Genomic DNA, 18,484 nt, shown 5'->3' on the forward strand with positions numbered 1-18,484 from the left:
CCCCCACTTCTCCCACACAGCGCCATATCCTGCACATATCCTGAGTTTCTCCAGCAATTTCCCTGTTTCTGTTTCAGATTTCCAACACCTTTCTTTTGCTGTAGTATCCCCCAAGCGGCCTGGTTCACGTTCCCTCTAGTCGAGCCTATCAAATCCTTTAACCGTCTTAAATCCCACGACTCTCGCACTCCTTAATGCCCCAAACTGGAGGGAACACTAACCCAGTCTAGTCTCATCGGCTGAATGGCCTGCCCTGCGCTGTGACTCATTTCTGTAAGTAAATACCGACGTTAATATTCACGCTGTGACATGAACGCTCCCAACGACTTTGAAAGCAGAAGGGCCAAGGTCCAATAGCTTGCAGGAAGCTGGGAAAAGTAGTGCCATAAGGAGGAGGACAGATAGCCCCCTCAGCTCATCGAGTCCATCTGACTTATTTACAGTAACTCCACTTTCTTCATTCATTCACAGGATTTGGGGGGGGGGGTGACAAATCGCTGGCCAGATGGCATTTATCACCAATCCCTAATTGCCCAGAGGGCAGTAAAAAGAGTCAACCACATTGCTGTGGGTCTGGAGTCACATGTAGGGCAGAACCCAGTTAGGATGGCACTTTCCTTCCCTAAAGGGCATGAAGGAACCAGCATTTCTGGCAAGTTTCATGGCCAGCATTAGACTCTTATTTTGAGATTTTTATTGAATTCAAATTCCACTGTTTGAACAATGCCTAGGTCTTCTGATTTAACAGTACACCAGCAACTCCACTACATCATCACTCTTCCCACACTTGGCCCATAGCCTAGAATACTGTGACACTTCATGAACTTATCCAAAGTCCTTTCTAAAGTTGAGGTTTCATCCTGAGCAATGCATTCCAGGCTCCCACCGCACACTGGGAGGAAAAAAATCCCATCGAAAGCAAGAGCAGGAAACTGGCACATGGAAATCAATCTGGAGAAGTGAGAGTTCGTAAGTTTGGTAAAGATGAGAAACAGCAAGGAAAGAGGACGACCCTGGGTGGGTACAGAACATTAGAAGGATTTTACAGCATATGTCCAGAGAGCACTGAAGGTGACAGTGCAGACAGATTATAGCACCCAGAGATAATGGGAGCTGCAGATGCTGGAGAATCCAAGATAATAAAATGTGAGGCTGGATGAACACAGCAGGCCAAGCAGCATCTCAGGAGCACAAAAGCTGATGTTTCAGGCCTAGACCCATCATCGGAAAAGGGGAATGGGGAGAGGATTCTGAAATAAATAGGGAGAGAGGGGGAGGCAGACCGAAGCTGGATAAAAGGAGAAGATAGGTGGGGAGGTAGGGTGGGAATAGGTCAGACTGGGGAGGACAGACAGGTCAAGGGGGATGAGGTTGGTAGGTAGGAAATGGAGGTGCAGCTTGAGGTGGGAGGAGGGGATAGGTGACAGAAGAACAGGTTAGGGAGGCGGGAACGAGCTGAGCTGGTATTGGGATGCAGTGGGGGGAGGGGACGAGTTGGGCTGGTTTTGGGATGCAGTGGGGGGGGGGGGGGAGGGAAGATTTTGAAGCTTGTGAAATCCACATTTTACCATTGAGCAGCAGGGTTCCCAAGCGGAATATCAGTTGCTGTTCCTGCAACCTTTAGGTGGCATCATTATGGCACTGCAGGAGGGCCTCCTGCATCGCCTCATGCTCCCACAAGGAGCTCAAATAGTTCATCCACTTCAACACCTTCCACCCCAACCTCAAGTTCACCTGGACCATCTCCAACACATCCCTCACCTTCCTGGACCTCTCAGTCTCCATCTCAGGTAAACAGCTAGAAACTGATGTCCATTTCAAGCCCAACTCCTACAGCTACCTAGAATACACCTCCTCCCACCCACCCTCCTGCAAAAATTCCATCTCCTATTCCCAATTCCTTCACCTCTGCCACATCTGCTCCCAGGATGAGGCATTCCACTCCCGCACGTCCCAGGTGTCCTCGTTCTTCAAGGACTGCAACTCACCCCACCCCACCACCCCCAAAGTGGTTGAAAACGCCCTTGACCGCCTCTCCCGTATTTCCCGCACCACATACCTCACACCCCGCCCCCCACCACAACTGCCCCAAGAGGAACCCCCTCGTTCTCACACACCACCCCACCAACCTCCGGATACAACGCATCATCCTCCGACACTTCCGCCATCTACAATCCGACCCCACCACCCAAGACATTTTTCCATCCCAGCTTTGTCCGCTTTCTGGAGAGACCACTCTCTCCGTGGCTCCCTTGTTCGCTCTACACTCCCCTCCAACCCCACCACACCCGGCACCTTCCCCTGCAACCGCAGGAAATGCTACGCTTGCCCCCACACCTCCTCCCTCACCCCCATCCCAGGCCCCAAGATGACTTTCCATATTAAGCAGATGTTCACCTGCACATCTGCCAATGTGGTATACTGTATCCACTGTACACAGTGTGGCTTCCTCTACATTGGGGAAATCAAGCAGAGGCTTGGGGGACCACTTTGCAGAACACCTCCGCTCGGTTCGCAATAAACAACTGCACATCCCAGTCGCGAACCATTTTAACTCCTCCTCCCATTCTTTAGATGACATGTCCATCATGGGCCTCCCGCAGTGCCACAATGATGCCACCCGAAGGTTGCAGGAACAGCAACTCATATTCCGCTTGGGAACCCTGCAGCCCAATGGTATCAACGTGGACTTCACAAGCTTCAAAATCTCCCCTTCCCCCACTGCATCCCAAAACCAGCCCAGCCTGTCCTTACCTCCCTAGCCCTGTTCTTCCTCTCACCCCAAGCCGCACCTCCATTTCCTACTTACTAACCTCATCCCACCTCCTTGACCTGTCCGTCTTCCCTGGACTGACCTATCCCCTCCCTACCTCCCCACCTATACTCTCCTCTCCACCTATCTTCTTTTCTCTCCATCTTCGGTCCGCCTCCCCCTCTCTCCCTATTTATTCCAGTTCCCCCACCCCATCCCCCTCTCTGATGAAGGATCTAGGCCCGAAACATCAGCTTTTGTGCTCCTGAGATGCTGTTTGGCCTGCTGTGTTCATCCAGCCCCACACTATTATTTTAGACAGATATGGCAGTTTAGAGGGCAGTGTGGGAAACGTTATTTATTGACCAAGACACACTACGTAACAGGGAGGTTATGTTACAAGGGAATGAAGCAACAGCTAGGCAGCCGTTAGATTACAGCGTACAATTCTGATCAGTACGCTGCAGGAAGGATGTAATTGAACTGCAGAATGTACAGAGGAGATTTACAAGCATGTTGCCCAGAATGGAGAAGTCTTGCAACTGGGTAAGATAAGGCTTTTCTTCAGAATAGAGGCTGAGGCACAGTACAATGGAGGGTTATGACCGGAGGGTCTGAGATGGAGCTGATAGGAAAGACTCATTTCCACTCACAGCGAGGACAATGACAGACAAAGATTGAAGGTACAAAAATAGCAATTGCTGGAAAATCTCAGCAGATCTGGCAGCATCTCAACGTCACAGAGTCCTGCAGCATGGAGACAGGCCCTTTGGCCCAAACTGGTCCATGCTGACCAAAATGTCCATCCACACTGAGCCCATTTCCCTGGCCCATATCCTTCTAAACTTTTCCTGTCCATATATTTATTAAAATGCCTTTTAAATATTGTTAACGTACCCACTTCAACCACTTCCCCTGGCAGCTCATTCCAGATGTGTACCACCCTCTGTGTAAAATGTTGCCCCTCAGGTTCCCACGTATTCTTTCCCCTCTTACCTTACTGCAGTCTCGTCCTTGATTCTCCAACCCTGAGAAAAAGACTGAGTGCATTCACTCTATCCCTACCTCTCATGGTCTTACACACTTTACACTAATATAGAAGACCCCCCTTCAATCTCCTACAAATCTAAAGAAAAGCTTCACTTGTCCAACCTCTCCCTATAACTCTACACCTGGAGTCCTGGCAACATTCTTCTAAATCTCCTCTGCACTCTTTACAATTTAAGAATATCCTTCCTATAGCAAGGAGACCAAAACTGAACACAACACTCCAAGTGCAGCCTCTCCAATGTCCTGTACAAATGCAACATAACTTCCCAACTTCTGTACTCAATGCCCTGACTGATGAAGGCCAGTGTGCCAAATGCTTCTTCAACTGCCCTGTCTACCTGTGACTCCACTTTCAGAACTGTGCACCTGAACTCCAAGGTCCCTCTGTTACACTGCAATCCTCAAAGCCCCACCATTCACCATGAAACTCCTACCTTGATTTGACTTTCCAAAATGTAACACCTCACACTTATTTATATTAAATTCCATTTTCCATGGCCCACATCTCCAGCTGATCAAATCCTGCTGCAATTTCTGGTAACCTGCCTCACTGTCCGTGATACCATCTATTTTAGTATCATCCACATTATCAATCATGCCTTGTACATTCCCATCCAAATCATTGACATCGATAACAAACAGCAATGGGCCCAGCACTGAGCCCCGAGGCACTAGTCATAGGCCCCCAGTTCGACAAGCATCCCTCCACTACTCTCTGCTTCCTACCAACAAGCCAATTTGCCAGCTTTCCCTGGATTCCGTGCAAACTAACCTTCCAGAGCAGCCTACCAGGTGGAACCTTATCAAAGTCTTTACTGAAATCCATGTAAACTACATCTACCACCCTGCCCTCAACCCTCCTGGTCACTTCAAAGAACTCTAACAAATTTGAGGCACGATCTCCCATGTGCAAAGTCATGCTGACTCCTCTTAATCAAATTCTGTCTTTCTATATGCATACATGCATGTCTTATCTCTCAGAATCTTCTCAAGTAAATTACCTCCCACAGATGTTAGGCTTACTAGTCTGCAATTCCCAGGTTTTTCTTTGCATCCTTTCTTGAGTAGGGGTCCAACATTTGCCACTCTCCAGTCTTCGGTGACTTCACCCGTGGCTAACGATGATGCAAGTCTATCAGCCGGGGCCCCCTCAATTTCTTCGAGCCTCTGGAGGGTTCTTGGATAGATCTGATCAGGACCAGGGGATTTATCCACTTTCAGACATTCTAACATTTCCAACACCTCCTCTGTGATATGGAATGACCCTAAGATATCACCACTAACTTCCCCAACTTTCCAAATTTTCATGGCTTTTCCCTACGGTAAAACACAGAGGAGAAATATTCATTGAAGATCTTGCCCATCTCCTGCAGTTCCACGCAAAAATGTCCACTTTGGTCCTTGAGGGGTCCTATTCTCTCTCCAGTTACTCTTTTTCTGTTAATATACTTAAAAGAATCTCTTTGGATTCGCCTTAATCCTCTCAGTCAAAGCTGCCTCGTGCCCTTTTATTGCCCTCCTGATTTCCTTCTTCAGCAAATTCCTTATATACCTCCAGGGATTCCCTTGATCCCAGCTGTCTGTTCCTGAGCCACGCCTCCTTTTTTCTGGTCAAAACCTCAAGGTATCTTGACATCCCGGGTTCCCTACTTCTGCAAAGCTTGCCCTTCACCCTCACAGGAACATACACACCTTGAACTCTAGCCATCACACTTTTAAAGGCCTCCCATTTGCCAGATGTCCCTTTGCTAGCAAACAAACTGCTCCAATCAAACCCTATCGCTCCAGTCTCATTCCATCAAAATTTGCCTCGTCTCAATTTAGAACGTGAGCCTGTGGGACCAGTTTTGTCCTTCTCCATAACTATTTTAAAAATTAATAGAACTGTGGTCTCTGATCCCAACGTGCTCCCGACTGTCACCTGTCCTACCTTATTGCACAACAGTAGGTGGGGTCTTGCCCCTTCCTGAGCAAGGCCCTCTGTAGGCTGCTTGAGGAAACTTTCCTGAAAGTATTTAACAAATTCCACAAATCTGTGGTGAGAAATCATGGTTAACGTTTTGGGCCAAGTGGCCTTTCCTCAGAAACTTGATCTCTTGGGCTGTAAACATTTCAGTTTCCCTGTTCCTTCTTACACTTTTAGATTATATCCCCTTGCAGACACACACAGATACCAACTTCCTGAAACGCAGGGCCCAGCACTGGACCCACTGATGCCCACTCAAGTCCATTCCAAAGATTCACAGAACAGTACCCTGCACTCAACCCCGTTCATAATTCCAGTCGCCTACAGACAACATTCAGACAAACGCCAACATTTTGCTCAGCTTCTCAATATTTATTTTAACCTGTCCCCTGGGGTTCAGGGAAGATTGAAGGGCTCAAGGCTTGGCATCACGTCGTCTGCCCACATGGAATTTGTAAAGGCAATAAAACGCTTGCTAGACACTTCAAAGCCACTGACCTCCGAGACCAGGCGACTGCAGCATTACCCAGAATCATTTTATAAAGCTAGCATTATGACAGGAAGCCTCTGCGGATACAGTTACAGTCCTGAGGCGAACCTGGATAGATTCCAGCATCTCACCAAGTCTCTTAGAAGTGATTCCCAAGAGCAAAACTGCTCCTTCACATTCCTGGTTTGTCCCAGTTGTAATTACAGGCCAGTCGGTCCCTCACATCCATGCTAGAGCTCACATTCTAGGATTCTCTGAAGGTTAATATGCAGGTGCAGTTGGCAGTTGGGAAGTCAAACGCAATGTTACAAGACGGCTAGAATACAAGAGCAGGGATGTATTGCTAAGGCTGTACAAGGCTCTGGTCAGACTGCATTTGGAATATTGAGCGCAGTTTTGGGCCCCGTATCTAGGGAAGGATGCATTAGCCTCGGAGGGGCTCCCGCACAGGTTTGTGAGGAGGACCAGAGGAATGGAGGAATTGTCATGTCAGGAGAGGTTGGGGTCTCTGGGTCTGTACTCGATGGAGATTAGAAGGCTTGCGGGGGTGGAAATCAGATTGAAACCTAGAGAATACTGGATAGAGTGGAAGTGGAGAGGATGTTTCCACTAACAGGAGAGAATAGGATCTGAGGACACAGCCTCAGAGTGAACGGACGACCCTTTAGATGAGGAGGAATTTCTTCAGTCAGAGGTGGGGGTAAATCTGTGGAACACATTGCTGCAGAAGGCTCTGGAGGCCAGGTCATTGAGAGCCTTGAAGACAGAGATGGGAAGGTGCTTAGGTGGTAAGGCAGCCAAGGGTTACAGGGAGAAGGCAGGAGAAACATATCAGCCATCATCAAATGGTGAAACAGAGTCGATGGGCCAAGTGGCTTAATTCTGCTTGTACATCTCATGGTCTAATGGTCAATGATCACCTCTTCCCACCCAATGCAGGGGGCAGCAGGGAAGAATCCTGAAGGGGAGGCCATCAATACCAGGTGATCTCTAATAAATACAGTTGGGAACTCATGCCAAGCCTGCTCCTAGAGGGGGTGGAGGGGGGCAATGGGCATTGCTCGCTGGTTCAGTATTTATTGCCCTCATAACTGCCCTGAAGGAGCTGGTGGTCAGCTACATCAGCACATTTAAGGGGGATCTGCAATAAAGCTGAAGGTGGCACATGAGGATTATTGGATCAGCCATGATCCCATTGAATGGTGCAGCAGGCCCAGTGGGCTGAATGGTCTACTTTATCCCTTATGGGCATGGTGACAGGCTGAGGAGGGTGTGATGAGGTTCACGTGGACCATAAACACCAGCATGGATTAGTTGGGTCAAATGGCCCAGAACATGTCACTCCTTGTTTCCACGGCACCTGCCTTTTCTCAAAGGCTCTTACTGAGTCTGTTCCCCCACCGCCCCTAGTTTACAGAAACTGAAATCGAGAGGGTGGTATTTATTCGCTGGGATTTTGGGGGATCCCGTCAGGGGGTCCACAGTCTAACAGTCCCCACCATCCCTTCACAGGCTGCCACTTCTTCGGGCAAGATGCCAGACGGGCCCACCTCCCCACAAAACCTCTCCCCCGCACCACACCCCCCCCCCGTTCTGTAAGCCATGCCTGACCTGGTGACGTCTCTCCATCCCCAGGGCCGAAAACTCAAGCTAAAAGTTCAGAGAGCCAAGTATCTGAGGAGCAAGTTCCTGAAGAGGTCTTTAAAAAGGGCGGAATTTGTCAACTGTAGCCCCCAGAGTCGATACCTGCCCAATGCGGGTCTGGATGGTCAGCGTGAACTTGATGAACCGAATGGCCTGCTTCCACACCAGCTGCTGCAATAAAATGGCCCTTTGTTGGAGTTTCATTGTGAAAATCTCCCACCCACTTCCTTGAGCCAGCTCCTACCCAACGCTGTCCCCCCCACCACCCGCCAACCCCTGAAATACTTTCTTTCCCCCCACCCCAGCCCCTTCCCCCACCCCCCCATCAACATCCCAGGGGCCAGTGAAAAGCTGCTCCACAAATTCAAAATCCCACACAACAGCATTCCCAAACAAATCAAGTTCCATACCAACTAGATCCATTAGGAACATCATCTCAGGGATAAAGCTTTCCCTGAACCTACGAAAGTCGCTGACGTCTCTGTCCACGAGGGGGCAGTGCTCAGTCAGTGCCTCCCAGAATCAATTCAGGGAGAGGCCAGGCTGTCCGGGGGGGGGGGGGGGGGGGCACGACGGTGGTCAGGGCAGACCCCTAACCTCCTGCGGAGGGAAGGATGGGCAGAGACTCCCTGCTGGTTAGAGCTGGAGATGACCTACCTTCTTCCCGAGGTTGTAGCGCTGATGGGCTCCATTGCTCTTGCCCTTTCCACCAGACTCTTTAGGAACCAGCCGACCAGCAACTGCAATAAATAAGACATCAGATCTGCAGGTGTGCTCCATCCTCACTGCGATCGCGTCCTGCCCAGCCTAAAACCAGAACGGTCCAACTCAATGGTGAGCGTGCAAAAGGGAAAAAGGAACAGGCCAGCCGGGTCAGCACTCTGTCGCTTCATTAGCGGCCAAAAGCCTGTACATACAAATTAGATAGTGTCGGCCACTCAGCCTGGCGTGTATGCTGTCCCATTCAATACCATCGTGGCTGAACTGATTCATCCCATCTTTACTTTCCAGCCTATTCCCGATGTCCTTCCATTCTTGTGTTCATCAATAATCACACAACCTCTCCACTGACCTCGGCCCTACTGCAGTCTACAGAAGAAAATTCCATAAACTCTCAAGCGAGACAGAAATAATCCCTTCCCCACCTCCATCAGGAAGCCTGTTATTTTTAAACTGTACCCCTTCAGTCTAGTATCTCCCACACCAGGAACTACCCTCTCACCTCCCAACCTATTAAGTCCACTCTGACAAACGAAGAACAGTACAGCACAGGAACAGGCCCTTCAGCCCTCCAAGCCTGCACCAACACACTTTGCCCTTCCATACTAAAACTGTCCTCACTTACAGGATCCTTAGCCCTCTATTCCCTTCCTGTTCATGTATTTGTCCAGGTGCTTCTCGAAAGCTGCTATTGTATCTGCTTCCACCCCCTCCTCTAGCAGCACGTTCCAGGCACTCACCACCCCTTGTGTGAAAAACATTGCACATCTCTTTTAAACTCCACCCCTCACCCCATGAACCTGTGCCCCCTAGTAATTGACCCCTCCACCCAGGGAAAATGTCTCATACTTTCCCCTCTATCCATGCCATTCACAATCTTATAAACTTCTATCAGGTCACCCCTAAGCCTCCTGCGTTCCAGTGAAAACAAACCCAGTCTATCCAATAAAAACCAAAAGAACTGCGGATGCTGTAAATCAGGAACAAAAACAAAGTTGCTGGAAAAGCTCAGCAGATCTGGCAGCATCTGTGGAGGAGAAAACAGAATTAATGTTTCAAGTCCAGTGACCGTCCTCCTTTTCCGTACCCTATCCAAAGCATGCACATCCTTCTGGTAGGGTGATGACCAGAACTGTATACAGTACGCGCTAGATCCTGTAGGGTTTAGTAAGACTCCTTCCCATCCCTCGAAATTCTAACGTATAGAGCCAACTACGCCCATGTCACCACCGCCCCCCCCTACACTCCCCAAGACAACCTCTTCATCCCAGAAATCAGTCAAACTGCACATAAAGGCCATTTGGCCCATTTTGGCTGGCACAGACTCAAACAATGACCCGTTCAAACCCAATTTCCTATCACCAGACCCACTGTTGAATGAACTTTCCCCGAACCTTCTCCAATGGAATTTTTCTGAAGGATCCTGACCTGAAACGTCAGCTTTCCTGATCGTCTCATGCTGCCTGGCCCACTGTGTTCATCCAGCTCCACACTTATCTCCAATGGAATTGTGTCTTTTCCTAAATAAGGAGTGAAAACTCTACGCAGAACTCCAGACGCGGTCTCACCAACATGCAGTGCAAGAGAGATCAACATGCTGACTTTTACATGCCATTCCCTTTACAACAAACACCAACATTATTTCAGCTTTCTAGAACCTGCAGACTAACTTTTCATCATTCATGGTATAAGTCTCACCCGATCGCTCTGCCCTTCAGAGTTCAGCAAACTCTCACCATTTAAGTATCATCCTATTTTTCTATCCTTGCTGCCAAAATGGGAAGATGGAAACTTAGAGAACAAAGTGTGGAGCTGGATGAACACAGCAGGCCAAGCAGCATCTCAGGAGCACAAAAGCTGACGTTTCAGGAAACTTGCTCACTGTTTACTCCATCAAACAAAACGTCTGCCCCTCACTCCCCCGGTCTGTAGCTTTTTACACGGTCCTTCACTTCTCTTCGTGTCACGGACCCACTTATCAGTTTCGGGAGATCCCTGCGATACTCCACTCAAAACGCAACCTGAACTCCTCTGACACTGCTTGCCCTGCTGTGTTCATCCAGCTCTACACCTTGTTACCTCGGATTCTCCAGCAGCTGCAGTTCCCATTATCTCCGGCACAACCTGAAAAATGACCCATATATCCCAACTCTCTGCTTCCCATCCACAAATCTATCCTCTGTCCACGACGATTTGTTATCCCTGACACAACAACCTCCTGATTTTGCCTGGCACTCACTGACATGGCATCATGCCCAACCCCTTAACCCGAGCCTAGTTTTGGACGCTCCAGGAATGGGAGAACAGCCTCACCGGTGTCACCCTTTAAGAGATGTTTCAATGAGCGTCTCTCCTCAAGTTCAGGAAATATGGCCCATCCCTACTCAATCCCAGCTTAAACCTGAATCAATGAAATTAATCTCCACTGTACTCATTCCAATACATAAAGGAGGCCAATCAGAAAAGTGCGTTCCAGGCTCTAGTTTAACTGTCCCAAAACTTTACATCGATATTTCTATCTGGAATAAAAGTGAACAACTGATGCTGCACCGACATCTCAGCCCTTTGTAATTCATTTACAAGGACATTCAATCCCTCGCAACATAAACATTCTCTAATCTCTTGTCTTTATTATTCTGCTCTCCTACTTTTTCTAGAATTTTCAAAAAACTTTCATTCACAGGATGAGGGCATCGCTGGCCGGGCAACGTTTATAGCCCATCCCCAATTGCCCAGAGGGCAGCTAAGAGTTAACTACATTGCTGTGGGTCTGGAGTCACGTGTAGGCCAGACCAGGTAATGGTGGCAGTTTCCTAACCCTAAAGGGCATTAGGGAACCTGATGGGTTTTTACCAGAAACAATAAATGGGTTTTCTACTCACCATTAGGCTCTTAATCCCAGATTTTTTTTACTGAATTCAAATTCCACCATCTGCTGTGGCAGGATTTGAACCTGGGATTAACAGTGCCTGATAATACTAGTGGACATTAGTGAACCACGTGGATCTTTCCAACAGAGGACTCATAGTTACTATGAGACCCTTAATTCCCTTTTCTTTTCCTTCAATTCAAATTCTACCATCTGCTGTGGAAGGATTTGAACCCAGGTCCCCGGAATGTGTTGTGTTTCTAGATTAACAGTTCAGCAATAATACCACTAGGCCGTAGGCTCCCCCTAATTGGGGGGGGGGGGGGGGGGCAATTTCCTGATCATTCCCTCTTTTACATCTGCTTCCTCACAGCATCCACTCCCATCTTCAGCAAGCCTCATTCTCAGGCCCTCTACCAGAAGGATAGTAACTAAGAGTAGCTTTAATCGCCTAGCAGTCATCTTTATGATACTCACCGTCAGACTCCTGATGCAAGGAGGAGACCATTTATTCCCGACTGTTTTCCAAATAATCTCCAATCCCGCTGATAACTAACCCCAATTTCATCATTGTATATGGTCACAGAAGGGTAAGTCCTTGGAAGTCTGGTGATGTTCATAGCACATTGAATCCCTACAGTGTGGAAACAGGCCCTTCGGCCCAACAAGTCCACACTGACCCACTCCCCCAACTCTACACATCCCTGAACACCACAGGCAACTTAGCATGGCCGATCCACCCTAACCTGCACATCTTTGGACTGTGGGAGGAAACCGGAGCACCCGGAGGAAACCCACGGGGAGAATGTGCAAACTCCACACAGACAGTCGCCAGAGGCTGGAATCGAACCCGGGTGGGAGAGTAAAGTAGGATCCTGTGGGAGACAGAGTCTGTGAGGTCACGGGGAGCCTGTAGCCCTGCAATAGATGCAGATGCACAGTAAACTACATCTCATTGACCGGACAAGACACTTCCCATGAGACCAGAAGGTGGCTGGGTTCACACAGACACCAGGGGCTTGCCTGGCACTAGAATGATGTGGGCAGCAGCACAGACCAACCCCACAAGGTTCCAATCTATAAACCTCAGGGTTTCAGCAAGCAGGGTTTTGAATCGGATTTCAGGAAGTCAGGCAAGGCTGCCTGCAGCCAGGGCACACATCCTGGCTGTAGAGATTGGATCAAGACCAGCCAAGGGGACCTCACAGAATAGGAGTTCCCTGATTGGGGCTGTAAGTCTGGTCACATCAGGGAGCCCTGGCTGACAGGAGCATCAGAGACTCTGTTCACTTTTCAGGCTGGCTCTGAGGGAGCTGGAGCAGTGTCAAGGACTCTACATGTGTAAATAAAGGGTGACTTGGTGACAGGATACCAGCCTCTCGAGTTATTTCCTTGGCACAATCTCAGCCTGGCCTGACACAGACTGCCATCAGGAGCTGGTTCCAGAACAGAAATTGTAGAAATGGAATTGCAGCCTGCTTATTGAGATTGTGTGTATGGTCTATAAACAGACCATTGAGCTGATTCCAAAGGGAACACTTTTACAATTACAGCCCATGGCTCGTAACTGCGTGCTCGATTGGGTGGGATCATTACCACAGAGTTCAACTGTGACAAAATTCAAAGCGTTAACAAACTGGGAGAATGGCGTGCAAACCAAAGATACTTCACCGCCGAAAACAATGTCACTTTTGCAAAGTACTAGCATTGCACGATGGGCCAAATAGACTCCTCCCATAGCATTCTCAGACTCAGCACTAAACAGGAGGTGGAATATTTCAGCAGGAAGTTTACGGAGGTCACATTCTGCTCGGACAATGAGACCGAGCTAGTGGGCCAGACAGACCTCACACGCCAACCAATGCAGTGTCACAAGACCGCTCTATTTCTATCCCATCCAGTTGAGAGAGAGATGGACAGTAAGGTCCATTCCAATATCCCAGCACTTCACAACCCCCAGCTAAAATCACAGCAGCACAAATCTCTGTCCCAACCTCCCACACACTGTGGGAGCCAGGGCTGTCCAACAAACTACTCAGAGACCAGAGACCAGTCTCATCTAACCGTAGGCACTATTTCCAGGGGGAATGTGTTTCACACGCCTCGCAGGTGAACAAACTTCTTGCAAAGATCTTTACGTTGGTGCATGCACCGAGGAGCAACAGGATAAGTGCTGAATACATAATCTGGGCCTTGCACTGAAGCTCAATGAATTCCTGGTTGTCCTTCAGCTGGAGAACTGTTTCCAATGCTGGGACTAGAATTTCCAGGCCTTTGAGAGGCGTGGAGGTTGGTACCAGGTATTGTAGCTAATGCCTTAGATATTTGCATATGCCAGTGCACAGATCAACGTGAGTACGTATGGATAGGTCTGGATCCAGGAGCAGAGGTTTGCCCCAGCAGGGGTATGCATGCATTTAGGTAAATGTGCATGTGAGAGATGGTAAGAGACTGAGTGAGAGCGAGACAGTGAGCAAGAAATTCATTGGCAAGGTGGCTGCTCTGTTTTTGCTGCTCCACCTTCTAGAAGTTTCAACAACTGCTTACAATGCTACGCCCACAACCAGGCCTTACTCATCAAGATAACAAAGTGTGGAGCTGGATGAACACAGCAGGCCAGGCAGTATCTCAGGAGCACAAAAGCTGACATTTCGGGCCTAGACCCTTCATCAGAAAAGGGGGATGGGGAGAGGATTCTGAAATAAATAGGGAGGTGAGGGGGGGGGGAAAGAGGCGGACTGAAGATGGATCGAGGAGAAGATAGGTGGAGAGGAGAGTATAGGTGGGGACGATAGACAATAGGAGGAGTAGGCCATTCGGCCCTTCGAGCCAGCACCACCATTCATTATGATCATGGCTGATCATCCACAATCAGTATCCTGTTCCTGCCTTATCCCCATAAGCCTTGCTTCCACTATCTTTAAGAGCTCTATCCATCTCTTTCTTGAAAGTATCCAGAGAGTTGGCCTCCACTGCCTTCTGGGGCAGAGCATTCCATATATCCACCACTCTCTGGGTGAAGAAGTTTTTCCTCAACTCTGTTCTAAATGGCCTACCCCTTATTTTTAAACTGTGTCCTCTGGTCCCGGACTCACCCATCAGTGGAAACATGCTTCCTGCCCCCCAGAGTGTCCAATCCCTTAATAATCTTATACGCCTCAATCAGATCCCATCTCATCCTTCTAAACTCAAGTATACAAGCCCAGTCGCTCCAATCTTTCAACATATGATAGTCCCGCCATTCCGGGAATTGACCTCGTGAACCTACGCTGCACTCCCTCAATAGCAACAATGTCCTTCCTCAAATTTGGAGACCAAAACTGCACACCATACTCCAGGTGCGGTCTCACCAGGGCCCTGTACAGCTGCAGAAGGACCTCTTTGCTCCTATACTCAATTCCTCTTGTGATGAAGGCCAGCATGCTATTAGCTTTCTTCACTGCCTGCTGTACCTGCATGCTTGTTTTCACTGACTGATATACAAGAACACCCAGATCTCGTTGTACTTCCCCTTTACCTAACGACTCCATTTAGATAGTAATCTGCCTTCCTGTTCTTGCCACCAAAGTGTTTAACCACACATTTATCCACATTAAACTGCATCTGCCATACATCCGTCCACTCACCTAACCAGTCCAAATCACCCTGTATTCTCATAACATCTTCCAAAGGGAGAGGGGATAGGTCAGTCCGGGAAGGACAGACAGGTCAAGGAGGCGGGATGAGGTTAGTAGGTAGGAAATGGAGGTGCGGCTTTAGGTGGGAGGAGGGGATAGGTGAGAGGAAGAACAGGTTAAGGAGGCGGGGACGAGTTGGGCTGGTTTTGGGGAGTGGGAGGTGCAGTTGTTTATTGCGAACCGAGCGGAGGTGTTCTGCAAAGCGGTCCCCAAGCCTCCGCTTGGTTTCCCCCATGTAGAGGAAGCCACACCGGGTACAATGGATACAATATACCACATTGGCAGATGTGCAGGTGAACATCTGCTTAATATGGAAAGTCATCTTGGGGCCTGGGATGGGGGTGAGGGAGGTGGTGTGGGGGCAAGTGTAGCATTTCCTGCGGTTGCACGAAACCAGAGACTATAGACTTCAGTAAATGGAGAGCACTGGAGAAACTGGCAAACGTTCTCCTCAGAGCAGAGACCTATTTTACAAAACTCACTCATGTTACATGGGACCAGTATTTATTACCCGTCCCTAGTTGCCCCCTTGAGTAGGTGGGGGTGAGCTACCTTCTTGAACCGCTGCAGTCCATGTGCTGTGGGTTGACCCACAATGCCCTTAGGGCGGGAATTCCAGGATTTTGACCCAGAGACAATAAGGGATTGGTGATATGTTTCCAAGTCAGGTTGGTGAGTGGCTTGGAGGGGAACTTGCAGGGGATGGTGTTCCCATGTATCGGCTGCCCTTATCCTTCCAGATGGAAAGGGGTTGGGGATTTGGAAGGTGCTACCTGAGGATCTTTGATAAATTTGAAGGGTGATTTAATCAGGGCGCTCAGAATTGAACAATTGAGAAGTCTCTCATATTGACATTGTTGGGGGGGTTTTCAGTTACTCAGGAAGACAGATGGTAAATGGATAACAGATGGTGTGGGGGCTCAAGGGCGAGAGAAGCCGAGGGTGCATGTTGGGGGGGGGGGGGGGGGGGGAGGTGTGAGTGAGAGGAGAAGAGAGAGGGTGTGGAGCAGGAGGATTGAGGCTGGAACACTGTCTGAGAAGGTGGGCTAACACTGACAAGAGAAAAATCTAAGAGACAAGAGATTTGAATGAGGCAGCTGGAATTCAGGGCTGTTGTTGGAGGGTGGGGGCAGAAATATTACCCCTCTCAAAAGGGAAAATTGCTAACGGGTAGACATGAGAAGGTTAACAGTTAAAAAAAGTCAGACTGAAGTAAGGGCATACCATGCTGTGTGAGAGCGTGTCTATTAGGGAAAGTGTGGTAATTGGTTTTGAGAGGGTTGGAATGGTTCTTGTTGGGACTCGTAAAGTGTATTCTCCCCCTATCGCTGCCGCAGTCTGGAGCGCTGATCATCACTGAGGGGGGAGATTACCTTCCAGCCATAGCGACCACATGGGAAATTCACCAGCCAAACCCAGAACCTGAGCTAGCATGGGAAAGTGAAGCAGTCAGTAACACGCCAGTGAAGTTCTGCAAATTCTTTCAATTCCCACCACCAAAGATTCTGTTTCCAGCAACACCAGTCACCCCCTACACCTCCCCCCAACCCCCACCTCTAGCTAAAATATTAGTGAATACTCTGTGCTGTGCAGGCTAGTGTTACAGTACAGTACTGAGAGAGTGCTGAACTGTCACAGGGCCCTGTGTATATTCTTCTCCCCCCCACCCCACCCCCTCATTACCTCCCCATTTAATCCCCCTTCCCCTCAAATCACTGACACTATCCCCCAAAGAGTTCAGTGAAATGGCTATCTTCAGTTTCTCTGCCTGTAATATCCAGCCAGGATTGGGGAGAGCGCACAGAACTGCTAGTTACCAGGAAAACATTCAGCCCCTCTTGTCTATACTAACTCTCCAAACAAGCTGCTTATCGAGTGCTATCTTCCCATATCCCTAAACATCCCTCCTTTCCAGGAAACAATCCGACGGCTCCCAGCAAGCTGCAGCTTGAACCTCCCTCCAGCACGAACTGAGACAGCTCATTCCATACCCTAATCACTCGCTATGCAGAAAACCGTTCCCCCATCACATTTGCTTCTATAACCAATTACTTTCAGTTTGCCCCCTCTTTTCTTTTCCAAGTGGCATCAGCCGCCATCTGGATTGCTTTGATATTTCGTAATTCACCTACTGGCACAGCAGGTACCACCTCCCTGGTCCTACTCATCCCTGGAACATCTGGATAACAAGGATGCCGATATCAGACTTTCCCATTTATTGCCTTTAAGTCCACCTTCAACACCATAATTCCAAACAAACTCATCTCCAAACTCCGCGACCTAGGTCTCGGCTTCCCGCTCTGTAACTGGATCCTTGACTTCCTGATCCCATGGACCACAGTCAGTAGGGATAAAGTAACAACACGTTCTCCCCAATAATCCTCAACACCAGAGCCCTGCAAGGCTGAGTGCTCAGCCCCCTACTATATTCCTGATTCTCTCCCCACCGTGGGGCCAGATTCTCTCCCAACTCCATTTACACGTTTGCTATAATGGGTCAGATCTCAAACAACGACGAGACAGAGTCCAGGAAAGAGACTGACAGCTTCGTGCCATAGAGTAAAGACAACAAGCTCTCCATCCATGCCAGCCAAATGAAGGAGCTGGAGATTGCCTTCAGGAAGCGGTGTGGGGGACATGCCCAGTTCTGTACCAATGGAGCTGAGGTGGAGATGTTCAAGAGCTTCTAGTTCCTGGGAATGACAGTCACTAACAAACCGTCCTGGTCCATCCACGTTGATGCAACAATCGAGAGAACGCACCAACACCTCAACTTCCTCAGGAGGCTAAGGAAATTCAGCAGGTCCACAACACCTCTTACCAATTTTTATAGATGTACCACAGAAAGCATCCCGCCTGGGTGTATCGCAGCTCGGGACAGCAACTGCTCTGCCCAGGACTGTAGGAATCTACAGAGAGCTCTGAGCACAGCCCAGGCCATCACACAAACCAGCCGTCCTTCCACTGACCCCATCAATACCTCCCACTGCCTCGGGAAGGCAGCCAACATTAAAGACTGCTCCCACCCCAGTTATACTCTCTTCCAGCCTCTCCCATTGGGCAGAAGGTGCAAACATTTGTGTACACGTATAAAGGGATTTAAGAACAGCTTCTTCCCCGCTGTTATTAGACTTACAAACTGACCTCTCATTTTAGAGTTGATCTTTATCTGTACTGTCTCTGAAGCTGTAACACTATAAACTGCATTCTGTTCCAATAACCTTATGTACTCATAAGGTATGATTTGTCTCAATAGCATGCAAAACAATTCTTTTCACTGCATCTCAGTACATGTGACAGTAATAAATCAAATCAA

At 48.8% G+C, this 18,484-nt stretch overlaps 1 protein-coding gene across 1 annotated transcript in view; it reads right to left on the reverse strand.

The window, feature by feature from the left end:
- Positions 1–18,484, reverse strand: part of LOC125460590 (carbohydrate sulfotransferase 11-like) — a 53,885-nt gene that overhangs the window by 18,190 nt on the left and 17,211 nt on the right. The window contains exon 2 of the mRNA XM_048548212.2: positions 8,560–8,642. Coding sequence (XP_048404169.1) covers positions 8,560–8,642 — 83 coding nt within the window. The remainder of the gene's footprint in view (positions 1–8,559; positions 8,643–18,484) is intronic.

This window comes from Stegostoma tigrinum, chromosome 11 (assembly GCF_030684315.1).
Source record: "Stegostoma tigrinum isolate sSteTig4 chromosome 11, sSteTig4.hap1, whole genome shotgun sequence".
NCBI classification, from domain to species: Eukaryota; Metazoa; Chordata; class Chondrichthyes; order Orectolobiformes; family Stegostomatidae; genus Stegostoma; species Stegostoma tigrinum.